The sequence below is a fragment of the Gambusia affinis genome, linkage group LG21 (genome assembly GCF_019740435.1).
Source record: "Gambusia affinis linkage group LG21, SWU_Gaff_1.0, whole genome shotgun sequence".
In the NCBI taxonomy this organism is placed as follows: domain Eukaryota; kingdom Metazoa; phylum Chordata; class Actinopteri; order Cyprinodontiformes; family Poeciliidae; genus Gambusia; species Gambusia affinis.
In genome coordinates this window covers 8824057-8838214 of record NC_057888.1, presented here as the reverse complement: position 1 = coordinate 8838214, position 14158 = coordinate 8824057, and the positions used below count along the sequence as shown (strand labels likewise).

Here is a 14158-nt window from a genome sequence, read left to right as displayed (position 1 = left end):
TAACCTAGAAAGATACTGCAGGGGGGGTTCAGAAGGAGTATCAATCATAAAGCAGCACGAACCGTTCTCCTGAAAGCAGGCTCTGATCACTGCATGGTCAGACTAATTGGAAACAGGGAATCTTTCCAAGACGCGCTGCTGACGGAGATAAATTTATGCGCTTCGTTCCGCTTGTTAGAGAAAATAAAAGTTGTGTTCAGGTGCAGATCACAACCAATCAAGTCTCCCTCTCGCGCCAGAAAACGTGGCGTTTATCGTTTAATTGGCGCGAGCCCTCCCCTCCTTCAGCTCGCGCCGTGGTTCATTCCAGCCGCTTTGTATCCTCCGGAGCGAAGCGCGTTTCTGCCGTTATCCACACACTGAGACAGGCGGTTCAATCACAGCACTGAAACACCAGCAAAGTGAATATGGGTGAAGAGATCAGGACCGAGATCGTCGGGACTGCTCCGTGTTTAACTGTTAACGGGGTGAGTTATTATTTACACAATGATGACCCGAATTTTGTTTTCCAACAAGAGATGAAAATTGTGTTTTCTGACTACTCTTGTCTCAAAGGTAAAGGTGTGTTTCTGGAATGCAATGTAACAAGTGTCTTCCGAGATTATCATCTCATGGTGAAAGTGGTGACTCTGAATTGCAATCCTTTTATTTTATTGTTGCTTAAAATTTATTATTGAACATTTATACATGTGTGGCAGAAGCTGGCAGAAAAAAATACCCTTTGCATTGCTTGACAAATTCGTTCTGCTGTACCAAATTGGAAAAAGTGAGGCTTCACTTTCCTCTTTTTGCATATTTCTTTTGAGGTTTTAACACAAGTCAGAGGACACATCTCAATACCTCCGCTTCCTTTCATCTGCAAATGTCAGCCTCAGAGAAACACTCCTCAGAGGAAATTGTTCAACAGCTGAGCAGACAACAGTTTTCCTAATGAAGAGCTTTTTGCACAGAGAATGTCATTCACGGGGGTACAGTTTTAATCACAGGACTGGCTGTGACACTGCGTTTGGACCCCAAATGTGAAATGAAAATGAGATGTCATATTTGCTATTTTACTAATATGGCTTCTTTTCTGACAAACTTTCTAAAAAAAAAAGTCACATATTTATCTGCAAACCAGCATGAAGAGACAGAAAAACAATGGAAGAAACAGACATAAAAGAGAGGTAATCACCGTGGACACAAAGTGGTTTTCTTTCTTTCAGAAAATTATGTTTGCATCCAGAAGAGACTGGTTGCCAACTGAAAGGGTTCTGAGGAAATTTTTACAAAGGAAACATGCCCCTTCAAGTTTTTGAACTCGGTGTCTGATTAGCACTGGAAAGGTTTAAGCTCCACATTGCTGTTTTTATACCACAATCAAGTACATCCTTCAGCTTGAAACCCATTTGTGCCTCTTTCCTCCTACTAAATGGTAGACGTGGACACCTTTGCATAGGTAATGAGATTATAATCAACCTTCGTTTATGTCAGCTAAAATTCCCAGGAGTATTTCACCCAAGAGCCAGCTGGTTCTTTCAAACTAAGCAATGTATTTGCTGCTCTTTGACTTAAATGGCTGTAAAGCTATTTGAATTCATTTTTTCCATTCCTCTCACATCTGTGTATATGTATACAGTTGTGTGTGTTTTTCTGTATCCTTCCATTTGGGTGTTTAGTTTTTGCAGAGCATGTGTCCGCTGCCCTTCCTGACACCTGCCCCTGCTTCTGTAAAGTCAGCAGAGTTACTGCAAGATTGCTGTTCAGAATGCATACATGCATGCTTTCTCACCTTTTCCCTTCACAACAGCTGTCCCTTTGTACAGCATTTTATTGGGCTTGTTAATGAGAGAGGGCAGGAGAAGGAGCACAGGGGTTAGTGGGGTGTTGAAGTCATTGATCATAGGAAGCAGATTGTGACATCAAGAGGTAATGTCCTAATGTCACATTTCTCACAGCATGTCATCCACAAATTTTGGCAATGTTTTGGTGCATTACTGTGAAGTGAAAAGAAAATGATGCGTGTTGTTTAAATGTTTTACAAATGAAAACCTGAAAAGCTTGGCAATCAGTCCTCCTGAGTCAATGTAGTGCTGTGCAATCATCTTTCTCTACAAGTCTTTGGGGTATGTCCAGTTTTGAAGATGCAGTGACTAAATTTGATGCCCAATCTTACTTAAACATCAAATTTATAACTTTGCCACAGAATTTCATTTGGATCTAGGCATTCTAATGAGAGTATGTTTTGCTCTCTTGTCCTGTTGAAAGGTAAATTTTGACTTCAGTCTCAAGTGGATCTCTGTAGCTTCTTGGTTACTTCTGAATAGTCCAACCAGTAGATTTAAGGTAAATGGTCATGGATTGGTATGTTTATGAGTATGCTGTTCTTTCTGTTTTTAACCTCTGATGCCTTCACAAAACAGCAGGATATGTCATTAAATACACTTGCACTCAAAGGGCATACGTTTGGTGGCTTTTGACAATAGTGGGTTGCACTGAATTCTACCTAGGGGTACTTTGAAAAGGGATGTTGAACACAGAGTTGAGCTTTGATTTAAAGTAATATTTTTAAATTTGGTCAATGTGCTCCTGCTAAGTGGCTAAAATATAGATGACAAAATATGATAATATAATTCATCAAAGATTTTAGCTATGTTTGACTTTAATTTTATGCAAAAGAGCATGCCCAGAATTATTCATACCCATTTCAAATTGTGAATTTAAAGGTTCTGCATGCCATTACAAACAGGCTGTTTTAAAGCATCCCAATCGTCATGGCTAAAGCTAAAGAGCTCAGTGAGAACATGTGGCTGCTAGCCAGGCTACCAGGCTTTATGTAAATTGTATGCATCTTTAATTTCCAGAAGCTGCAGTATTAGACCTTCCACTCTGGAAAATCTTAGAGGATGTGGTCAGAAATCAAATGTGACACTTGCACAGGCAAGGATGATTGTGCGTGCAAGGTGAAAAGGTATACAAGCATAATCCCCATACTGAACAACGTCAGCCACGCAGGTGGCAATATCACAAGGAAGACAACGCTGGGAGAAAGAAGCCATTTCTCTAAGTCAGGCCCACAGGAAAGAGTATCACCTTTGCAATAACTTATCTGGACAAAGAATAAGACTTGATGTCTTTTGTTTTGTAATGAGATGAAACATAAATTTAATTGTTTGTCCATGATGTTGTAGCTTCAATGGGACCAAAACAAGGAGAAACGTTTAACCCTGAGAACACGCTCCTCATGGTTAAACGGAGGGTTGGGCATATAATCCTTTGGATGTATTTTTAGCCAATGGGGCTGCCAATGTAAAAGGCATAAGGAAAAGAAAACATTGATGCGTAACATGAGTTAATCTGCTTAGAAATAGTTTGCTGCTTCAGAATGGTCTTAACTTTATGCAGGCCATATTTTTCATATTTTTTTTTTTTTTTTTGTATTTTCATAGTTGCAGAACACTGTGTTGGTTTGAAACCCCTCCCCCCAAAAAAATCCCCAAGAACAAGCACTACAAGCGCTTGTGGTAGTTACATGACTGAATGCAACTTTTACAAGACATTATTCTGACAACAACTGATGAAGAACTGTGTCTTTTTGTGAGGCACAGGGAGAAAATCCATCTGATTAAACCTTTTGGGTGAATTAAGCTATTGACCAAAATCTACCTTTATCTGCTAGACGAATCTGTTTTTAATCAGTTGATCAATTCTTTAATCAGAAAATGATGGGAGTCTGGGTAGCAGACATTTATTATACTGATGGAATTCTGTTACACAAATTTACCTTGTTATGAATAATGGCAATTCAGAGTAGATGGGAAACCAATTATCATCTTGCAAAGCATGGAAAATGAATGCTTCTGTAAAACGTTTAAATTACTCATAGGTGTAAAGGTCAAGCGAAAGTGTTCTCAGTTTTCACAGAATTCCTGGGAGACGTTAGAACTTTTAAAGCATGCGAAATCATTCTAACATTGCATGTATAAATAACAAGTTGTGATTAACTTTAAAATTAGAATTTTAAGGGATTGTTAAAACATGAATGTATAGATATGTTTTCCAAAACACAGTGCATGAAATTATTATTGCTAATTGAAAGGCATGTATAAGTTTTAGTTATTGTAATAACGCATTCAGATTTTATTTTTTACACTGGTTAAATAGTTTAAGAAAGAAACACAGAAATAAAGATCAAGGCCAGAGTAGGGGGGGGAAATCATATGTCACATAGTAACAGCAGCACTTGGTGGGTTGAAATTCACTGTTTCTGCAATACTGAATATCACGCTGTGCAGACTTTAGAGCTAGACATGCGTCCTCCTGTGAATGTGTTGACATAGTTGGCACTTTTTGTTTTCCTGGCTTGAAATTGGAGTAATAGTATGTTGCAATAGAATCTTTTCAAAGCAAAAATTCCTCTTCACAACAAAGCATATGCATTCCTAAAGCATGCAGCAGAATTTACTTATGAGATTAATTTGTGTGTATATATATGTGTGTGTGTGACATTTTGCTGTTTCATTGTGCAACACAGATCTGCTTCTAATGCAAATGAAAGCACAGCAGTGCAATGATGAAACTGAATATTTATGGTCTTTTTCTGAGCTAGAGATGTTACCCTGAGTGCTTCTGAGCCTTTTTAATAGCAGATGAAATTGCACTTGAAAAGTTGTAGGCAGGTTGCTTGACTGCTGAAATGAGAGACTCGAGTGTGTTTTACCATTGTGAGCAAATCACTAAACTAACTCTCTTCTAAAAACACAATGATGCACTGCAGCGCAATTTAAGAGAGTACAATATGATACTAAATGCAACACATTAAATAGATAATCCCATCTTTAAACTTCATTTGCATCAGTGAGACTTGGTTCAGATTGAATCTGAGTCCCCGTTTCTGTCTCCTCTCTGCAGAATGCTTCGGCTTCCTGCAGACATTTTCTCTGAATCCTCTAGGCCCTTGGCTGTGGGGTCGTGAGCAGCTACCATGACGTACAGCAACTTCAGCTTGCTGACAGCCAACTTCAGTGGGGCTCTGGACGGCTACGACTCCGGCGGAAACCTTTACCGTCCATTTTCCGTTTTCAGCGTGCTCACTCTCACTTTATTGGCAATGCTTGTGGCAGCCACCTTCGTGTGGAACCTCCTGGTGCTGGTGACCATCCTTAGGGTGAGAACATTCCATCGGGTGCCCCACAACTTGGTGGCCTCCATGGCCATCTCAGATGTGATGGTAGCTGCGCTGGTTATGCCGCTTAGCCTGGTTCACGAGCTGAACGGCAGACTGTGGAAACTTGGACGCGTGCTCTGTCAGGTGTGGATCTCGTTTGACGTGCTCTGTTGCACGGCTAGCATCTGGAATGTGACAGCCATTGCACTGGACCGCTACTGGTCCATCACCAGGCACCTGGAGTACACACTCAAGACTCGAAAAAAAATCTCCAACGTGATGATTGCGCTGACATGGCTACTATCTTCCATAATCTCCTTGTCGCCGCTCTTTGGCTGGGGAGAGACCTACTCAGAAGGGATGAAGTGCCAAGTGAGCCAGGAGCCATCCTACACCATCTTCTCCACCTTTGGGGCATTTTATCTCCCACTTTGTGTGGTTTTGTTTGTCTATTGGAAGATCTACAAAGCTGCTAAATTTCGCATCGGCTCCCGCAAGACAAACACAATCACCCCTATGGCTGAGGTAATTAAAAATTCTAATTTTATTACTATCTCCTTAAAGCAGCTTGTCATCCTTACATAATGCCTTGCAGAAATGTTTACAAACATGGAAAATTTCTCTGTCATTTCTCGCTACAGTTGCCAACCTCATTGCACTGCATTGAAATTTTATGTGACAGAGCAATACAAAAGTCATGCATCCTACTGTAGTAGTGTCAATCAAAGAATCAGCAACAGAGTGGCGAGGGTCTCCAGAATTCCCATTTTCAGCTAAAAAGTATAACTGACTGTTCATTCGTAGCAATTACACTTTTTGACTTGCATAGCTTCACAATAAAGTCAATCACATTTTACTGTAATTACAACTGTCAGACTTTTGGGGGTTTATTTCTATCAGCACAGGTAGCAACTAAGTTTGGACGGAGTGTGAGAATATTGCTTTTCAAATCTTCCCACAGTTTTCTATTCTGAGTAGAGTATGAATTTTGACTTAGCCTTTCTGAATATGCATTGGTATTCATGAAACTATTTTAATCTGAGGCGTTTCATGGTAGGTCTAGCTGTATAGCGTTTTCCTGCTGGAAGTTGCTCTCTACTGAGGGTCATTTGGACCCTCGGTAGGTTTATTTCCAATCTTATATTTAACTCTACCACCTCTTACAGCCTTCCTGTCCCTGCTCATGAAATCATCCCCTACTGTGTGTTTACATTTAGCCTCCCATATTTAGTTCATATTCAAAAAGAAGCATGCAGATCTTCTTTTCAGATCTATTGTTTATTATTGTCTGATGAGCTGCTCATCAGTAATCAAAGAAGTGCACAAGTATCTGATGTGTGAGTGTATGGAAAAATAATTGAAGTCATTCCACTCATCACCCGCAGACTGTTGATGTGTGCGTAGGCCGAGAGTTGAAGGCTATAAATACTGTCTCAGCATCATTAATAGGGGCCTGCACCTTCCAAGCTTTGCCGTTTAGCTAATTACCGCACATAAAAGTCTGGATCCGTTCCACTTTACATTAGCAACTATTTAATCAGGGAAGTTTTAGCTGAGAAAATTGAGCAACCCCTTATGTGTTTTTTTTTTTTGTTTTTTTTTTTTGCATTTGTAAAGACATCCAAAATTAGCATTGCTTAGTTATTGATGGTATATGTTTTTTTTCCCCTTGAATATAAATGTTATGTTTTCTTTGAAATAAAAAAATCTGAAAATCTTTCTACAGAGATTTTTTTTATTTTTATTAAATGTTCCCTGGCAACCATTTTTATTTATAACGTATTCCCCCCTTTTGTTCTGTATCTCTGGCATCAGCTCACCCCAAAATAAAAGCTCTTGGTTGAGAACTAAATAAATTAGCCTCATCACTAAATAAATTACCTACTCTGATATTTTGCTACCCTTCTTTTGTCAGGTTTCATCAATCAGGCAATCAATCTACAAGCAACAGGTAATAGATTTTATTGTTTACTTTTTTCCACAGACGGCTGTTGGATTAGCGGCATCTCGGTAAAAAATCTTCTCCCTTCACTTCTAACCATAACCTGCAAACTGTCAATTTGGACTACGATATGAGCAGAGGAATCCAAGAAAATAACTCTCCTGCTCTCACATCAATACGCCCACTCAGACATTAAGGTGTACCCACACTTATAGACACTGCAGCAGAAACATGGAGTATTAATAGGTGTGATGCATGTATTCCTGACCTAGATGCACAAATGACACTCCAGCAAGCCATGAAATTGATTGCTTCTTAAACCAATACTTCAATGTGCAAATATGCAGAAAAATTGAGCTCTAAACTCATAATATTTTTCAATTTTTTGCTGCTGATTTGTTTTGTTCACTTAAACCAAACAGATTGTGAACCTCACAAGAATCTTAAATCCGTCTTTTCTCTCTCTCTCCATCTTTTATTCCTGGTGCAGTTCCATAAAGCTCCGGGATTAGTAACAGTTTTTCTTCACTAAAGTTGAAATATTTTCTATTTCTATGATGATATTTTTCCCTTAACTTGACGTGATTTGCGCTTTCGGCTGATCGCTTGGTTATGGCACAGCTCCCACTGTTCCTGGCTGTTGCTTAGCCAATGTAGCATATGCGCTCCAAAACTCAACAGCTGTTCCTTTCATATAATCACATAGAATGAACTAAGAAGCATGACTTGGCATGACTTAAAGCAGTAGTTGTTTTCCATCCCTTACAGCTTATCACACTTTAACCTAACTTATAAACTTATTTTCCTACAAAAGAAATGCACACAAATTAATTATTCTCCAGGGATTAAGAAAATTCTATTGCAATCTATTTCAACGTATAATATTATGTAAGCAAAGAAGTGTTAAATGTATGTTTTGTTGCCTGCACTATATATTTGAACTCATCATCTCCAGAGACTGTTTGCTGTTTTGCCCAAATGGTCAAAATAATAAGCTGGTCTCTGAAAAAGACATTTCTGGGCTTCAAACAGTTCTACAATTTTGCATTTATATTAAAACTATGTGTAGCTGTGCTGGACTCTGTGTTTTAAGGTAAAATGAAGCAATAATGAAGGTCATTCAACTTATTCACTACTCTTTTTTTTCCCTTTTAGTTCAGAAATCATTGAAAGGTTCAGTACTTAAAGTTCACTTTGTCAAAACTGAACATAAAACTGCTTTTATTTCATTGAGTGGTTTTATGTTTAAAATACCTTGAATGTACAAAGCAACACTTTGCCGTTTTTTTTCGTCAAGATAAAATGTATAAAGATCACACATGTGTGAAACTCTGCAGTAGAACTTATAACAGCTTTAAATTTGATTTTTTTTTTTTTATTAACTCAGTCATATATACAGCCCATAAAGATGTGACCTTTTATGCTGTTTAATTTTTTTTCCCCACACATAATGAGCAGAATGTTATCAGGAGTATTCCAGCAAGAGAACATTTTTGTCATATTTTAGTGCATGCTGAGTTGAAGACTTTGAATTTTAATAAGCTACAGCCAATTTCCTTGAAATCGAAACAAAACAACCCAGAATTAAAACATTAGTTGAATCATTTTATTTTATGGGTTGATTCTTATTTGTGAATGCAATAACAAACAAATAACTTTCATATATCGATAATGTCTTTCAATATATGAAAAGACATGAAACTGCTTTTTGATATATTTGCAGCAATAGGTTTCATATTGAAGATAGCCCTATTTTTACATTTTGGTTTGATAGTCTAAGGACCTTGGAGGATGCTCAAGAAGCTTTTTTGATCCCACACATCATGGTATTCTTTGTACTCCTGATTGGAGCAAGTTTTTGTGACAGGAAAGGAGGGACACTTTTGAAACTTTTCACCTCAATGCCACATAAATTTAAAACATTATACCAAGGAAGCCAAATGCTCCATCCACTATAGGTATACAACACATTGTTTTGATACTCTGCCTACATCTCAAGCAAATCCTGATTAGCATTTTCTTAGGTTTTTCCTCTGCAATTTTTAATATTCTCTTAATGTGACATGTTGCTAATCATAAAACACAAACCTGTTCTTCTCGACAGGAGCTCAACAGAAAGGTAGACATGGTAAATAAAATAATTTTCAGATCACAAAGCTTTTGAAATGCCCTCTGTCTAAAACAAAATTAGCATATTAAGTTTCATCCATCTGAAGGTATTTACCCATAGAAATGGTTTCATTTTCCCCCCTTTATTTCTTATACAATATATTATGAATTGTCTGCATCAAATCAGTTTTCCAAGATTTATTTATTTTTTTTCATTTAGTCATATTTATATTTGGTGCTACATCAAAATGTATTTATTCTTGTTGCACTGTGCAATAATATGCAGAGAGTACGCTTGATGTAATAGTGCAGAGGAAGTCCCTCAAACAAGAATAATTTAGGTAATAGAAAACTTGAACAACAATATGCTAGCATTTCTACAATTGTGCCACACGTGTTGGAGTAGCTCTGTTTGTTTTTTGTAAACTTTTGTTCATATTTCTTTTCTTTTTTTTGTTGAGGCATTGCTTTTTTGGAAAATTATTTTCTTTGGTTTTGGATGCTTTGCAGCAGGAAACATTTTTTCAATTTTGAATGGTTGTTCTGTTGACCAATACAGTTGAGTTTCCAGGTGATTGGTTCCCACAAAACACAAATAATACCTGAATTATGACCCCAGATCCCAAATGAGTTGAAATGGAGGCTTTATGGATGCAGAGAGAGAAGGAGGAAATTCAAACCGATTCTTCCATCGATCACAATGGGAAAGGATCATATCACCTACTCCAACATCCCTCTGTCTAGCTTTCTAACCATACAGTCAGACAGTTGTTTAAAGAGGGAAGACAAAAGCAAGTGAAATTAAATGGCAATGCTTCCCAACAACTGACGGTGTAATCCTGGACATCCTGCTGTGTATAAGTAATACATAATAATTGAACCCTCGAAATAATCCCGCTGTCCCTGGAAATTAAGCTGTAAGCATGTCATGCAAATTATGTGTGTCATCAATAGGGTCTGCAGTCAGAGGCTTTTTCAGAGTAGTTGCAAGACTGACTGCTACTGGAGATCCTTCCTGCCCACACATCATCATCATCATCCACAACAACTTTGACGACATTTAGGTGATATCAGTAACATTTTTTTTTACTTTGGGATAAATATTTTTATTTATTTATTGAAAATGAATACTTCCCAATGAGTTGTGGTGATATTGATGTCAGCTGTAGGCATCGTGGCATCCTTTGTTCATTGAGCATAGTTTATTAGACTTCTTATTCATTTGTGCTGTGGTATATCTTTGTCCAATTCAAATCCTCAAACTTGCAGATAAAGGTACAGTTTAAGAGAGATCATGTTGTGCTTAGAGTACAGAAGGGTTCGGTGTCCGTCCAATATAAAAGTGTCTGAAGCAAGACTTCTGACCTGTATTTCAGTTCACAAAATTGAATGTGATTTATGCAGTTAGGAGGAGGAAGTCAGGAGAACTGTTGTCTGACTACACTACATTGGAGACAGAAAAAACTGGCACCCTGCAGAGAGATTTATAAGTTCTCTGTCGCAAGCCCTGTTGGCCTGTCAGGTACCACTGCGGGTAAAGACAGCTTGTGCCTGAGAGTGTAATTGGAAATTCTGTCTGTGTTCAAGATCCCATTTTCCAGCCAACAATAATACTTTATATTATCAAACCATCCACTGATCATGCGTGCGCCCTCACACTCTAAAGGGGTTATACTGCACTGCGATAGTATAGTTGTCTACCTATAATCTTATGTAATCTTCTTGCCGGACAAAATATCAGAGCAATGTTACAATTTTAATATTCCCTTTATGCTATTATATAGTATCAAAAATGAGACTTAGTTCCAGGATTATTGTACTGTTAACATATTATATTGATGGCGTCCGACTGGAGAATTTCCTTACAGTAATTCATGAAGAAATGTCAAATCAAAACATGTGCACCTCTTTTTTTTTTTGTGTGTGTGTGTGTGTGTGCTAGTAAAAGTGGAGGCAAGCAGGGAAGACGTAACTGCCACTGTCTTGTTGGCAGTGTTGCAGCCTCAATGCAAACAGCACTTGACAACATTACCCATCTGAGAGGGGAGGGTAATCAGTCACAGGAGGCTGCCTCCTTTGGATTTCATTTCTGTGTACCCAAACATGCTCTATTAGAATGCTGGGAAGCTGGCAGGATTTCCATTCATTTGAAGGTGTTTCAGTAGCAAATAGCAGCTAATAATATAGCTGTTCAAGAAGCTACAACATTTTATTATCTAAAGTTAATTACCGGTAGTTTTTTTTTTTTCTATTTAAATTGTAGCCAATATTTAAAAAAGTCACAGTTTTGTTGAGGGGCCCTCTAACTTGTAACCGCTCTACCTCTACATTATGCATCGCTCTCAATTCTGATATTTTTAAGAAAATAGTTATTTCTCACAAAAGCTTTGACCTTGGTAACTTTATCAAATAACAGGATGTCTGTTAGTCTTGAGCTCTGCATGCCGACAAATTAGTCAGAAGGAAATTAAATGAAGGTTGAATTTATTTATTCTTCTCCACCTCAAAAAAAAGTAAATAAAATGTCATAAAATTTAGTACTGAAAGTTAAAATGTAGCTTAATAAAATCTCTGGCTTAATTTCCTGGCATGCTTGCTTGAGTTGAATGAAAATCTTTGGTTTGATTCATACTCTACTTAGAAGTCTGTAATCCATCTTTTTGTACAACAGCATTCAGCGCAGTAATTGGCTATTTGCCCTTTTGTTGTTAATGGTTTTCAATTATTATCAAGCAAACCAGGATTGCTCTGAATGATAAAGTAGTGAAGTGTCTGGCTTATCCTGTGCTCCTAGGTAAAGGAGGAAGCCCAACAGCCACAGATGGTGTTCACCGTGCGCCACGCAACCGTGACCTTCCAGACAGACGGGGACACATGGCGGGAGCAGAAGGAGAAAAAAGCAGCCCTTATGGTTGGCATTTTGATCGGCGTTTTTGTGCTTTGCTGGATCCCGTTCTTCATCACCGAGCTCATCGTGCCGCTGTGCTCCTGTGACATCCCGCCGATTTGGAAGAGTATCTTTTTGTGGCTGGGATACTCAAATTCCTTTTTTAACCCCCTTATATACACCGCCTTTAATAAGAACTACAACAATGCCCTAAGGAACCTCTTCTCCCGACAGCGCTAAATCTTTGTGCCACTCGCAGTGTTACCCCACCCAACCAGACTGATCCGTCTGTCACTTTATCATCTCATCAAATAGGTGATAACCAGAAATTGTCTAAAAAAAAAAAAAAAAAACTTCAGTGTTCATCAGTTTTGTCATTGTCAATGTGTTTTGTTTGAGACTGAGACAAGCATCTGCCTGCATTTTAAAGTGGTGAAATGATTTGGGATCTTATTGAAACAGTGTTCTGAAAAGGAATTTACTCCTTTAGTCATCAGCTCTCTTTTTATTTACAAAAGCTAGAAAATTAGTCTGGCCCCACTCACCTTGTTAAATCATAAATTAACTCTGATCAATCGGAGCTGAATCATGTCCAGGCCTGGATTCTGCCAGACCTGTGGAACCAAGATATCACTAGAGTAGAACCTGACAACATGAAGTAGATTAGAATATCTCAAAAGTAACTAAAGAAATTCCACAGCGGATGAAAAAGCTGTATTTTTTTTTTCCTATCAAGGGGAAAATGTGTTTTCCTTTTCACAGATAGCATCAGCCCAATACAGCCTCCAGTACTTTGTGATGCGAACCTCTTGGCCAACTCAATGAATATTGTGCCAGATTTTTGCAGCCTTGAGTGAGATTGTAGTTGCAGGAACAAGATGAACAACATTGTCTTCTGCCACACAGATGGGGTTGTTTAGATTACTGACCATATTGGAGTTTCTAACCACAGTGAAGTTCATGACTGGGATGGACTCTACCTAGCTTGGCCATTGCCTTCCTGTGCAACTACGGTTAAAAAAAAAAATAAAAAAATGTCGCTTACACCAGTCTAGGTTTTCTCCCTGTGGCACAGATTGTCTCCAGTTAATTTTTGACCAGGCCAATCATCAAACAGAAGGAGAAGTTGTGAATGGTGATGTCATTAAGATACAGCATTATGGCTGTATCTTAATACAGCCATAATGCTGTATCTGTTTGTTCCCCCCCGCTTTTTGTGAAGAAAGTAAAACAACAACAAAAAAGTTAGAGTGAGTATAAATTTTTATACTTGTGTTTATTGTTCAAGTGTTGTTTTTATCTGGTTCATGCTAATGAAAAATAAAAGCATGGTAATTCATTTAAGCTGTTTCATCATCATGTCTGCATAGAAGCAGAGAAGGGAGTATGCCTCAAGAAAAAAAACATCTGTCAGAAGTAAACAAAATTAGTCTCATAAATAATAAACCAAGCAACAACTGTGTTTTGTGCAGAAATAGATACAGCACTTATCATTATAGATAACATTCAAATTAATTAAAAACAAATTACAAAAAGATGGATTTTTTTCAGCTGTACTCTTATCTGCGTTTATAAGCTGTATTCATTTTCGATTTATTAAAACGTGTGTAGATAGAGGTACACTCTGTTCTCTGACGCTCATTAGCTACACGCTTTACCTCCCACACATAATTTACATCCACATACCCACATTCTTTTCAGTAGAGCAACAAAATAGCAGTGCAAGACATTACTTATACCATCTTTAAATAAATTGCTGCAGCGAGAAAATGATTGGATTTTATGTCAATTCCAACTAGTAGAGAAAATCATAGGAGGCATGTTAAATCAAGGCAATGTGAAAACTTGAAAGATAGCCACAAATCCTAATACTCTTGCAATAAAAAAAATTATCTGCAATGGCATTTTTTGCTTAACCTTTATTGGTGTCATGAATTGATGCCAAGGATGTTTTTTATGAATATCACTCTTAGAAAACAAAATAAAGAGCGGTGAATTCAGACTCCTTTGGAAACTACCTTCGAACATTAATTTGTGGGAAAAGCAGATAGCCTTGGCAAAAGAATAACGGAAG

At 37.9% G+C, this 14158-nt stretch overlaps 1 protein-coding gene across 2 annotated transcripts; it reads left to right on the top strand.

Moving 5' to 3' along the window:
* Positions 1-328: 328 nt before the first annotated feature.
* On the top strand, positions 329-13606 carry htr5ab (5-hydroxytryptamine (serotonin) receptor 5A, genome duplicate b). 2 transcript variants are annotated; one of them, XM_044104358.1, is made up of 4 exons: positions 329-467; positions 4891-5671; positions 7062-7097; positions 11992-13606. In XM_044104358.1, exons 2-4 carry the CDS (start codon positions 4964-4966, stop codon positions 12322-12324), a joined length of 1077 nt encoding a protein of 358 aa, XP_043960293.1. In that variant the 5' UTR covers positions 329-467; positions 4891-4963; the 3' UTR covers positions 12325-13606. The 2 variants fall into 2 exon arrangements, with proteins under 2 accessions (XP_043960293.1, XP_043960294.1); XM_044104359.1 differs by lacking the exon at positions 7062-7097.
* The last annotated feature ends 552 nt before the right edge of the window (positions 13607-14158 follow it).

What these genes read in the sequence shown, in the direction of transcription:
- htr5ab (XM_044104358.1), top strand. Translation starts at nt 4,964, where the DNA reads ATGACGTACAGCAACTTCAGCTTGCTGACAGCCAACTTCAGTGGGGCT. An exon ending in CAATCACCCCTATGGCTGAG is followed by an intron (nt 5,672 to 7,061) that starts GTAATTAAAAAT and finishes TTCTTTTGTCAG; the next exon opens with GTTTCATCAATCAGGCAATC. An exon ending in AATCAATCTACAAGCAACAG is followed by an intron (nt 7,098 to 11,991) that starts GTAATAGATTTT and finishes CTGTGCTCCTAG; the next exon opens with GTAAAGGAGGAAGCCCAACA.